The following is a 13,465-nucleotide window of genomic DNA, read 5'->3' as shown; positions in this document are numbered from 1 at the left end:
AGGACAGTTGTTATTCATTTGTTTAATGTGAGCTTTTGATTTTGCAATTTGATTATGGACTTCCCGTTTTGAATTGTCCTTGGAGCTCAGTATTTTTGTGATGTCACTTTTGTCTACAGCATTTAAAAAATAGTATTTTCTGTGTATTCAATTACTCTTCAGATATGTGTATGTTTAAACACACCTGAAGCTATCAATTACTTTTTCTCACGATCTCTATATCTGCCAAAAACGGGATAAGTACACATACAATTCCAGATTAAGACATGGAGTACGTTTATGAAGTCAGAAACAAATTCAAGAAAACAAGCGAATGAACATGTTAGTATTCAATTTACCCCAAAACAGAAATCAATTGCAATCGCAAAAAGTGAAATGTGTTCATGAAGTCATTCACATATTCAAGAAAACAAACAAATGCACATGTTTATATTCAATTTACCCCAAAACAGAATGGGAATCAATGCAATCGTAAAAAGAGAAATCTGCATAAGGTAAGATAAGTTGATTAAGTACATGGGTCCACAATAAGGAGAAAAATAATAGGAAAGATTTTAAATTAAAATAATGTCAAGCAATGAAAATGAATCATATAAATGTACATACAAATAGTAATAATGATTATTTTTACCTCTTCTAGTTCAATTATCTTTTTGATTGATGGCTTTGCATGCAGGGAAATTAAGTTATTATTTACTATTTCTGAAAACTCGTACAAAATCAATATAGGATGAATACCTCTTTGTTGTAGAAAACTAAAATAATACTTTGGTACCATTTATTACACAAGAAAAAAATATTGAATTGCTCTTATCACGGTTGAGATTTCAATCTGGCTTTAAATTGAACATTGTATTTCTATTTTCATTTCAGTTGAAACTTTTTGATAGGAACGGCGATGGCAAACTACAGTTTAGTGAATTAGCCAAGTAAGCAATTACTACAGTTAGACATAAATATCAAAATATCTTTTATTTTTTTCAGCTTCAACTTTTTGACAGGAATAAAGACGGCAAATTGCAGCTTAGCGAAATGGCGAAGTAAGCCAAAAGTTGTCGTTTTTGTCGCGTTTGTAGCATTTCTTTGTGCCTATTGTCATTTCTTGTTGCACCCATTAGTAAATAAATTTCACTCTGGAACGACCATTTCGATCTCATCTTCATCTGAAACATCTGAACATACAGATGCTAAGTCTTGTTCACATTAATTTATATATATACTGCTCAAGATTAATTTGGTGCAAATAACCGTTTGTTTGCAATCAGTCTAGGTTTGACCCAGCAATTTTAAAACAACATCGAGTTTAAATTGCTATGAAAAAGTTATTAAAAAGATGCATTGCATTTTGAAAAAGATATTACAAAGATGCATCGGATTTTGAAAAAGAATAAATAGATCTCAATTGACAGTAATCAAAATGCCTGAACAGTACTTAATTCATTGAACAAGTTGAAAATTGACAGAAAGGCCGAATACGGTACTTACATATTTACTGTTGCAGCGTTCTACGAGTATATTTAATGAAAAAAAAGCAAAATCACAAAAGTACTGAAATCCGAGGAAAACTCAAAGCGGAAAGTCCCCAACCATATGGTAAAATCAAAATCTCAAACAAACCAAACGAATAGACAACAACTGCCATATTTTTGACTTGGTACAGGCATTTTCTTCTGTAGAACATGGCTGATTAAACCTGGTGTTATAGCTAGATAAACCTATCACTTGTATGACAGTCGCATCAAATTCCATTTTTTTCGACAACGATGTGTGATCAAGATAAACAGATATAATAGGCAAAAATGTAAAAAATAGGAATAGAAAATGGTCGTTTCAGTATTAAATAGATTTACTGGTGAGGCGTGTGTTGATAGTGCTGCTCTCGTACTGCTACGCGATATATTATTCTATACATCTTTTTCTTGCTAGCATGATAGATGTTAAACTTTATACGTGTGTCTTCTATGTATATATTCTTTACTATTCTGATCTTCTTTATATTTTATACGCATATAAACTTTCAAATAAACGGTTGATTATATAACTGTACAATAATATGTGTTATACATACCAATATCGCTAGTTACTAGTACTGCATGAACACTTAGTTTAGGACATATAACCAATATAGAAGTTGTTCAGATGGTTATCTAATTAAACACTTTCCATGTTCTTGAAATATTCATATGTTTCGAGACAAAAACTAATCACGTGTATCTGTTATACAAAAAAAAATAATTGAGAAAAATATTTCTTTCGCCAAAATGTGCACCATATTTTTGGACAAAACACATGTCTGTCCTGTCTTTGGTAAGAATGCCATTGCATGATTGTAATCACATGGGAAGTACCTCGAACAGTGCATATTTCTTATACAGAAACCTGTTCCGCCAACTAAAATTAACAGTAAATATTTTTCACAATAATTAAAAATTGGCAAAATTACGGAATATCAAAACCCTATAAAACAACTGATTCCTTGTTTGATAGAGTTAACACATAAGCTGTATTGATATAACAATGATGTCATGTCATTGCAAACCGTGATTTTTTATATAAAAAATATGAAAACTACTAACTTTGTTGCTTTTAACACGGTATTTGTTTTTGGATTTAACATTGGCGTGCGTTTATTGAGTAGATTTAAAAATAATAATTCATTAAAAACAGCACATAAATTAGTATTAAAACTTGACTTCTTTACCGCCTTATACTTGCATATAAGAAAGATAAAATTCTATTTTGAATCGTGTGTGTGTTTCAAATGTACTATATATAAATCTATTTTTTGTCCAACTTATAGGATAAAATTGTTGTTAGATGTTTGTCTATCTAGATTTTAACTTTATTTTCTTTTTCTGTATAGCAACGAATTTTGTTTAACGCAATAATAATAAAACAGTGTAAACATACATCACACACACACAAGCAAAACTGAAAGAGTGCATTCTTTTATAGTTGTGGCCCGTTATGTGTTGCCGGAATAATGAATACTTAAAAAAGAATTAAAACAATTGCGTTAGTTTGGCAATGCTATTCGCAAGTGTAAAATACAAATTGGACTTTTTAATTATGCATTCTTATAGTCATTGACGACATGCAAAACATCAAGATATGAACAGAGATGTATGATTTATAGGTCATAAAAAAAATTCTTACTTTTGCCAAAATAACGCATCTTTTTAAATGCATATTTAAATTCGAGGAATATCTAATTTTTATTGTTTAAACCTAAAATTATGACAATAACTGAACGTTTTGGCTATTTTTGAATTGGAGTGGAAATACAGTTATTAATGCATAAAATATAAATCTGTATTTCTTGAAAAGAGTCCGTGGTCACCCATACCACGCATCATGTGAGTTATAATAAACAAAACATTAAATCTTCAAGCAAAATAAGCTGCACTAAGATATTGTCTTTTTCGTTTTAGGTTACTGCCAGTAAAAGAAAATTTCCTTTGTCGTCCAGTTTTCAAGGTAATTTGATGCGGCCAGTTTTATTTTAGCTGTTCATTCTGTGTTCATACTTAATCATTTATTAGGAATTATATGTGTTCTGTGTGATATTTGTTCAGTTCGGAATATAATAATAATAGTAAAATTTAACCCGTTTTTTACCGATATATAGGGTAAATGTAAAGTTAGGCAGCAGATACAAAGCAACCAAATATAAAACAAAGGCAAATAGACTTATGGAAAGTACGTCACTAATGTTGAGAATTGTTAAACGTTTGTTTTATTTTGTTCTCTTTCGTCTGGTATTAATTAATATACGTACATGTAGCTATTTTTAGACAAAACTTTAGAGTTATGTAAAGTTGATTCTTTGGTAGATTTGTTTCTATAAAAGAACGATTTCCAAAAATTGTAAAGAAATATATACATATCCTTCAACTATTTTGACATTAATTCAAGCTGTGCGAAATTCTGTTTTTTATAGAAAATACTGTGTAAACTTGTGAACAAAAAGCCATTACGTCCCCATACACCAGTAAGTTTGTTTGTCGCTTACATGCTCCGATAATTCTGCGTTTTGGAATAGGTTTAAAATATAAAAGCTTATAACTATATATTTAGTTTACACCAATATTATTGCTTGCTTTCCGAGGGTTTGAGATACTAAACAAATATTGGTTTTGGGCGTAAGGGGTAACCTTTGACAATTGTCTATAAAATATGATAACTTTGATGTTAGTTGCTTTCCAGGGGTTCATGGTTTTCAAAAAAAGGCAACCCATGACAATTGTTTCTGAATAAGATAAACTTTATTATTGCTAAAAAACTGTCGTCCATATAATGTTCAGGTTCTTGTCCTTAGGGTTACCCTATAGTGATATTGGTCAATAAAATAGCATGTTTTGGTTATTTACCCCAAAATAAATGTTTTATTAATCAACTTGGAAATGGTTAAGAAACTTATTGGTATAGACAATAGCTTATGTAATCCTTATTATTAGTCAGAACAATCTGTACTGTTTTGTTTACAAAATATGTTTTTACTTGCATTACAAAACGGCCAGAGTTTTATAAAAACAGTTTGAAGTTTGTTTTTGCATTATTCATATTAGCTTTAGATAGTTTACGCGAGTTGAACAATTCATTATGTCACAGGGGTCTCATTTCATATATATAGCTAAAACGAGTCTCTGTTGTATACGTTTATTGAATAAACTGATGGTTTACGATTCTTTTTCTAACAAAATTACGTTACTGCATAACACCTTTTTGAAAAAATAGTATAATGAAGACATCTGCTATTATCTATAATCAAATGAAAATTTTTTTACATATAAAAAAAATCTGGACCAATATTTCATCGTACTTGACATAACCAAATACGTCTAGATAAAACGTCTTAGTTGTCTTCGTTCTGACACGTTCTTGCCTACATTTTTGATTATTTTTGCTACCAGCACTCTAATCTATTTTGTATTTTATTTCATAGCAGGTTATTCGTTGTTGACATTGAAATAGACTTTAATTAAAGAACTGTTTTGGATTAATGTTGAGGCATAATCATCATCAAAAAAATATTGTTTTCTGGAAGGTTTAAATGCTTTAAAAATTTTATATTAATCATTCAAAATGCAACATGTGTATAAACACTGCTTTCTTGATATTAACAAAATTTCTTTTAAGTTAATAGTAAAGTATGAAACAAAACCAACAATTCAGAAACAGTTTTGCAAAGAACTTATTAGGTAGCCACATTCAAAGCAAGATCTGGACCGTTGTTTCGATAGCGCAACATAGAAGTATAATACAGCCTGTCTTAATAAAGTTTTACAGATTTTTGTTATTGATTGAATCTGTGTAAAAAATATAAATACTAACAAATTATAAATTTAGCTCACTTTGGGGAAGAAAATGGTGAGCTGCATGAACATGTGCTTAACCAACATTGTGTTGTTTACATTTAACTACATTCTATAAACATTTATTTTATTTCACTGTACGTTATTCGTTTGTTAAGAAATGAGAAGTTTTCATTTTCATTTCTAAAGAAAATATCCTGTTCGTCTTATGCATGTTATAAGTTACAACATTCATTTTTTACCCTTTAACAACTACTCCTGCTCTTTCCATTGCGTCGAATGAAAGTATCAGAAGTGTGCCGATGATCAATAATTAGAATTCCGTTTCAAATTGTCATGAGGAAAGAAATAAAATATTCGGTAAATTTGTATATGATTAGTGTTCTTGTATTTAAAAATGAATGATTGCAAAATCAGGTCTGGAGCAAGTTAACACACAGACACTTTTGCAAAACATTTGTGTAGCTACGTGAACAAGCAGGTCGAAAAATGATAAAGCGATCTATGTTCCCTGTAAGATGTGACTGAGGGAATATTTAACTGTTGAAGCTATTTCTGACGAAGCATTACCATTAACTCACACACTAAGGATTTATTTTAATCGCATGCTACAATTGTCACAGAAATTTTAATCTAGATTGGTTCTGTAAATATTGTTACGCAAATTTCAGTCTGTACTGTTATGACTTTGACCTTTGACCTGTTGAACTCAAAATCAATAGACTTATTGTCCCTAAATACGTATGATACATAAAAAATTGGGAAAATCAAAACAAGGGCACAACATTTGTTTTTCTTGAAAACAAAAACTTTTTATAAGTGACGATCAATGGGTAATGTCATTTTTATTATAGTGTAGTGTGTACATAAAAGTGAAAATATATTTCTTATTGAACCTTTACTTTTGACGAAGTGACCTCACACCTTTATCCAAATATTCGCCAACATGCCCGTCTAACAAAAGCTGCTGTGACCTTTATCTTCGATCTTTTTATAAACAATAAATTAGCCTGCTATTGTTTCATTTGCTAATATCAAACCTAGTTTGGTACAGAAAGTCACATGCATATACATAGTCATCTGACTTAAATGATAAAACCTAAACTTTTGCGACTTGGCTTATAAATGATGCCATTTGGTAAATTTAAAAAAAAAGTAATAATAAGGACTCTTTTGTACGGAAAATGAGACAAAGCATCGCAGTGGGTAGCATATTCTCTGCGGTCTCACTGAGAAAGTCTACATAAATTAGGACCTGTAGTCTTGAGCACCTTAATTGTCAGTAATTGACTGATCTGTCTTAATAGTGTAACCATATAGGATACTAATAATGTATTTCGGATCTGTAAAAGGTCAATGATTGACCGTTGTTTTTTTATGAAGCACCTTTTTAAAACACACTTTTATATATTTTCAGGAGTTGCAATTAATTGACCTCACTTTTTTCATTGTTGCACATTTCTTCACCTTTTTATGCATGTAAATTATCCCCCTAGTTCTTTAATTCGATATAAGTTATTGTGTTGCTTTCAGCATAAGACAAATAAGGCAAATGATACCAAAGAGACATTCAAAGTCATATATATAAAGACAAAGTTTAAAACGACGAGAAGACAAACAACAATTCGTTCATAGGGGAAGATTTCGGTTTTGTTTTATTTTATTTCAAGTATATACAATTGCAGAGAAATTGTTGAATATACTACATAACGTTTTTGGTTATTATATATAACGATATATGATTTGGACGAAATTTAAAACAGTATTGAAAAAATACGAACTGCACCGAATGAAATAATTTTGTTAGTTTGATAGATGACATTCTATGATTTTTTTAAAGTAGTGGTATTAAATTTCGTGTTTGCTCGTTTTAAAAAATTTTGATGGTAGACCGATACATTGTAGTCTAGATTATTAAAAAAAAAAGGAATGATTTTTGGTGGTTTCTTTATATAAAGTCCTTTATATGAAGCTTAAAACTAATTAATTTCAAGTGAAAGGGAGTCAAATGACAAAATCTGTGGTATTACGTTTAAAGAATGAAGGTACTCAATATCTAAGCAAAAGCTTTTTACTCCAGTTGACGAATATTTAAATACACCCAACAGGAATCAAAGAAAATAGGTTATGCAAGAACATTTCAAAATACTTGCATCTCATTAAACTACAAGTGCTTACGTTATGTCAAATCGGAAAGTATGTATACTATTAAACACCGCATCTATTATATCAAGTAATTACATCCTCCAACTTTTTACAACTAGATAAATCATACTTAGCTGTCCTCTTGTCATCTGTTATTTGCTTTCAAAGGACAATGCGTACTGATGTTTCAAATACGACGTAATTTGGCAATATTTTGCAATATTTCCAAACGTCAACAGGGACAAAAGTGTAACCTCCAGTACGTAGGCTAATATTTTTTGTAGATTGAAGTTTAGTACCACACTTTATGTAATCTAATTGCAAGTAAGAACTGTTTTATAATTGGTCTTTGTATGAAATAAATACTGACCTGTTATGTACATGTTTTCCATTAATTTATTTGTTTTTATTCATTATTACGTATAGCATACCTCAATCTGTGCTTCATTTGTTTTGAACTGTAGTGGTTCGTTCCCTAAAGGACACTGACATATGTTTGAAAGCTCTTTTAAAAGAATTACAATTATATATGTTGTGCACAAATATAACATCGATTCATATTACATACATATATATATATATATATATTTTTGTATGTGCAAATCAAATATTTTCGTTTATCTTGAACACACATTTTCATTGTCTGACTAAGCGGAAAGGACTACATAAATGTTTTAAAGCATTTACATAACCATTTCTATACTTAATAAACAAAATGGAAAACTATACATAGTAATAATAGTTGTATTAACCATGACAGGAAACTATTATAGAAGCAGAACATAGTTTTGCATATTTGGGAATGGATAAAGGTGTTTTTATAATTTTATATAATAAATTATTTATTGATATAGTGTCAAAATCGTCTGCAGATAATTATATATATCTTCATTGATTTGCAATTTATTATCAAAATTTCAAATGCTTTTGACTTTGCTGTCAGTAGGATGGATGCTACATGTTTGTATGTTTTAAAAACAAATATGAATTAGCGATGATGAATACATTGTTTGGTATTAAACGTTTCAAGCATTTATTTTATTTAAATGAATGAAGGCAGGTTTCCATAAGCACGTTCAAACTCAATGAAACAATAATCATTCATGTAATTTTGTAGCTAGTATGAAATATAGAGTATGGTATCTGTAGAATTCTCAAGAAGATGTATATCAAAGCGGATGTTATTTACCTTTAAAAACAAACTAGCAATCATAATTAATATTACCATGAAATGACTGAAAATCGATTACCATAGTTAATTTGAACAAAAGTGAATACAGGGGATTTTTGTTTTTAATTTCTATAAAATTTTTGAAAAACAAAAAGTTTTAAAACAGTAAGTGTTTTTTCTATTTTCAACAGAACGCCAATAGGTTAACAACAGATGATATAGATCGTGTGTTTTCTTTATATGATCGTGTAAGTATTAATAACTGTCAGGCCTCTATACTGTACATAATGTCAAATTAGAAACATTGATATTAACATCTAATTTGAATCATTGTATATTTACATGATATTCATGGCTAGAGGAAAAAAAAAAAAAAAAAAAGAACAGACGAAAGTACACAAAAACCATAACCTAAAAAGGAAAGACTGAGCAACACGAAACCGTTTTTTACTAGGGTTGATCAAGAAAGGAAAGCAGAACGTACTCCACAAATAGCACTCGTCGTATACTTCAGGTTTTATAAACAGTAAAATATATTGTTCTGATTGTCATTTGCTGTACAAATGTGTTGTAAATAAGAAATAATAGTTGAGAGTTTGATAAAAAAAAAAATGCTTAGGGCTTTTGTCTTTTTTGTCTTAGGATCTTGCTCCATTGCATTCGTAAAATGACATCATATAGTGTTCCCACTGATTTATTTGTCATATTAGCAGAACTTTTTGTTATATTGTCATTTGTATCTATCAAGTTTTATTAAAACAAAGATACAATTATCCAGCTGAAGATCTAGGCAATTACTGACTCTAATTTCATATTCATTGTATACTAGGGTTTGCTTTATAGGAAACATAAACTCATCAATCTGTGTTGTCTTATTTGACAGGAATATATGACAGTTGTTTTACATTCGTTTGATTTTTTGAGCTTTCGATTTTCCCATTTACCCAGGGGACTAACCATTTATACCGGTGTTCGGTATTTTTGTTATTTTATTTTGTGCATTGATATAACACCTCTGATCAAAACTTTATATCAAATGTTGTTATACAGGATAATAATGGAAACATTGAAGATGAAGAACTGTGTGGGTTCTTGAAAGATCTTATGGAATTAGTAGAAGAAGTAGGTATTGCTTTTTGCAACATATTTTAACTGTTCTAAACTTAAACAATATGTAAAAAAACCGTAAGAGAGAACATTTGAAATAAACACTTAAAGATGTTCATGCCAAAAACCTCAATTTATGCTTTGTAAGGTTAACAAGTCAGAGTGAACAAAATCTTAATTTTAGCTATCAGTCTTATACACGTGATATGGTTAGACATCTTATCAAATTCGTGATCATTTTGTTTAAACATTTGACTTTGCTTGATTTGCTGCTCTTTTAATGTCTCTTTTGGTTTTTGTTCTCCCAAATTTTGTTTACGATTATTCGTATTTTGAAAAAAAGGACGCTTTTCATACATAAACAATGATTTGGTGATTAGATATTGCAGTACCATGAAATTTGAAATGCTTACACATAAAACGTGAATTCAACTGACATAAAATTGAAAGGAATGTTATCAATATGTATACATATGAAACACATCGTATTATGGGAGAAATTGTATATGCTATTGAAGCTGATAACGTATATATTAGATCCTCATTGAAAAGGATTCCACAACTATGGTTAAGTCTGCTGCAAATATTGACTTTAATCGGAAAATTGAAACAAAACAAAGGAGATGCTCTCAAATTGTGAAACTTTCATTCTAATGTAACAACATGTCACCAGCGTCCACATATAGAGTATGTATCTCCTAGTTGATTCATTTGTGCATCTGGTCAGGACCTCCGTGATAGAGTGTTGTTGCTTACTAGGAATCTTATCTTCGAAAGTTTTCGGACGTTATCATAATATGGTTGACTTTTATGGAATATATTTGTCACAGACCACCAAGAATATGTTTCAATTTCGTATCCACAACTTCAAACGTTGATTTGTCATTATCAACCGGACTAAATTCCACTAGTAGTGTGAATTGGCTCACCGTGTAACCATTCGTCGTATGCTTGCTTTCATATAGTTCAATCTTTAGTCATCTGACATGTGTTGACTGGTTGCAATTCTTAGTTATTCTTTTTTAGGCATTTGCTTTGACTTCTGTTTCCTTGTTTTTTTCTGCTTATTTTAAATGCTGAAATAACGATAGGTGTTGTACATACTGTTTAGAGATTTTACATGTATAAGTTGCTAATTAAAACTTTTTTGTATTCATCTCTCATTAAAATAATGTATTTTCTATTAACAAAAGAGGTAACGGTAACTATCAATAAAACAATAGTATTACAACACCGATTATCAAACATGACATCTATAGTCAGACCATGTTTCTAATGAGCATATCCATATTGCGGGAGAATTTATCAGACAGTCCGTTTTACGACTAAATATTATTTCTTAGTTATAAAATGCGAAAACTCGTAATATATATAACTCAGAATTATTGAAAATAGATAAATTTTGATCTGTTATACTAGTATATACCTCGGGTACACAAGTGTTCATATTTTCATAATTGCAAATGATTATTTGATACAGAACCCAAAGGTATGGTATTAATTTATTTGTAATTAGATTAATGGTGACAGTTTTTTTTCTTTCTTCGGCTACGACCTTCCTAATTTAGTTGACTTGATGCAGCCTGTTCATACACCAACTTTGTTATTATGACTAAAGAAGGAAGAATTGGGAACTTTGGATTTCTTAATTTACGTTTCAATTTTCACTCCACTAGTTTTAGCTTGAAATGCAATCTGATAATTTATATGTAAAACAAGGGAAATAAATATTTATGATTATGTTCCATTGCAATCGATGTAGCGTCGAAAGAAGCACATGAACATAATTCTCACTTAACAATAGTTAAGTCCTTTAATTATTTATAGATCAAACGTAGAGATATGAAGGTGGAATTTGTCTTAAACAAAAAGCATTTATAAATGGACATGTATAATAATGATGATATATATTTCAAAAATATAAATTTTTACCAGGTACGTTGGAAAAGTTATGAATTCCAATGAAATTTTAAACTGAATGAAGAGAGTAACAAATCAATTTTGATTGAAAATATCAAAACATATATAAATCAGTTTAACAATATTTTGATGTAGATAATTGTTCCAAATTGATGCCAAATTAGTTTATTATAGTACATAAATGAAACTAACCTTGCTTTCTACACTTGCTAGGATTATGACGAAGAGGATCTTCTTGAATGCAAAGAGATACTGCTGGAAAAATGTGATTTGAATCACGATGGTAAGATCAACAAAAAAGAATTGGCAATGGTTCTTATGTCATATAACCGGAACCCAACCTCTGACGAACCGGATCTCAACGAAGAGTCGGGATAAAGATATTATTTTTGTTTAATATGTTTGCTTATTGTTCTTTCTTTTATGTTTAAAAATATTTTTATTATTGTCAAATTTGTTCAGGCTGTCAAGATGAATGTTACGATTTGAAAATTATTTTGATCAAAAGAAGAAATTAAAAGAAATACTATACTTAAAATGCAGTATAGTTATAGAATGAAATATCATTTTTTATGGTTACATGTATATATCAATCTGAACAGATTAAAAAAAAACAATTTAATTGAACTTTTATTAGATTCTTCATATTGATTTTTTTAAATGAACATTGATGTGTTTAATCTAACTTAAAAGAAAAAGGCAGGTATTGAGGCATGCATTTCAGAATTGCTTTAAAGATTGATTGAGACGATACATTTTTAATCATCTGCATAGTGCATACTATATTCGTGTATCTTTTTATGTTTATAACAATATTCATATTAACATTATAAGAACAGAGAGGCTGGTCCTTACTTATGGAATCATTGGATGCATTTCTTCATCACACGTTTTGAATGATGGGAACTTGACACTGCGTATAAGAAAACAACATTACCTTGATTTTTTTTGATTTTTTTTTAGATTTATAGGATATTGATTGATAACTTATAATCAAAATTGGTATCTATAGATTTATTAGTCTGGTTTTTACATATTATTAATTGGTGTTTTGTTCAAAGCTACATATTTTTCGTATCTATAGATGTCGGTATAAGCGAGAAATTTCAAAAATCCATCTGGTTTGTAAAAAAGTGCACTACATTAATTGAAAAGCTAATTTTACTTTTGTTGTTATTACATCAAATTGCATTTTTTAATTGAAAAAATTATTAGTAAATTAATACATGTTCTATGCTAAATTTATATTTTAATTTTATACGTAATGAAAGAATAACATATTTTGCTATTTATGCATCAACAGCGATTCAAGAGAGATAACTCTACATTTACAAATTGATAAATAAAACTACACTTTTTTATAATATCATTACAGAACCTGTTGTACTGTGTTGTTAGACTTTAAATTTTGATTTTAAATTGTGCTTGCTTGTTATGTACGTAAACCTAAAAAAAATAATGCACTTTAATTCAACGAATGAAAAACGGTGCAGATTGTAAGTTTTTGTCGAAATATGTTGTCAGATTTTAAATGATGCTCATGAAAATAAATCTTTTTGCAAGCTATCAAAATATTGTTTAATTACCAAAAAAGCATTGCGGGATAACTTGGTAATAAGATTGAACATTGTTTAACATACAAAATAATTGCAATGACAAAAAACAGCATACAATCACAACAAATTCAGACAGACGAAAACAAATCAAAAAGATGCATTACCTCCAAAATGATGAGATTTCAAAACATGTTAATAGAAAGAAAAAGAAATTCCTATTAATTAGGAGTCTCGATGAATGACACATACAT

The 13,465-nt window shown here is 29.4% G+C and overlaps 1 protein-coding gene across 6 annotated transcripts in view; it reads left to right on the top strand.

The window, feature by feature from the left end:
• Positions 1-13,230, top strand: part of LOC139523187 (calbindin-32-like) — a 61,098-nt gene extending 47,868 nt beyond the window's left edge. Inside the window, exons 7-12 of one of the 6 annotated variants that reach the window (XM_071317000.1) lie at positions 874-929; positions 3,432-3,477; positions 3,941-3,991; positions 8,823-8,879; positions 9,682-9,753; positions 11,872-13,230. In XM_071317000.1, coding sequence (XP_071173101.1) covers positions 874-929; positions 3,432-3,477; positions 3,941-3,991; positions 8,823-8,879; positions 9,682-9,753; positions 11,872-12,036 — 447 coding nt within the window. In that variant the 3' untranslated portion in view covers positions 12,037-13,230. Of the gene's footprint in view, positions 1-873; positions 930-984; positions 1,041-3,431; positions 3,478-3,940; positions 3,992-5,349; positions 5,371-8,822; positions 8,880-9,681; positions 9,754-11,871 lie in introns of all 6 variants that reach the window. The other 5 variants (XM_071317002.1, XM_071317003.1, XM_071317001.1 and 2 more) reach the window with 5 other exon arrangements.
• The last annotated feature ends 235 nt before the right edge of the window (positions 13,231-13,465 follow it).

The sequence above is a fragment of the Mytilus edulis genome, chromosome 5 (genome assembly GCF_963676685.1).
Source record: "Mytilus edulis chromosome 5, xbMytEdul2.2, whole genome shotgun sequence".
Lineage (NCBI taxonomy): Eukaryota > Metazoa > Mollusca > Bivalvia > Mytilida > Mytilidae > Mytilus > Mytilus edulis.
Note: the sequence above shows the minus strand (reverse complement) of the source record. Positions and strands in the feature narration are given on the sequence as shown.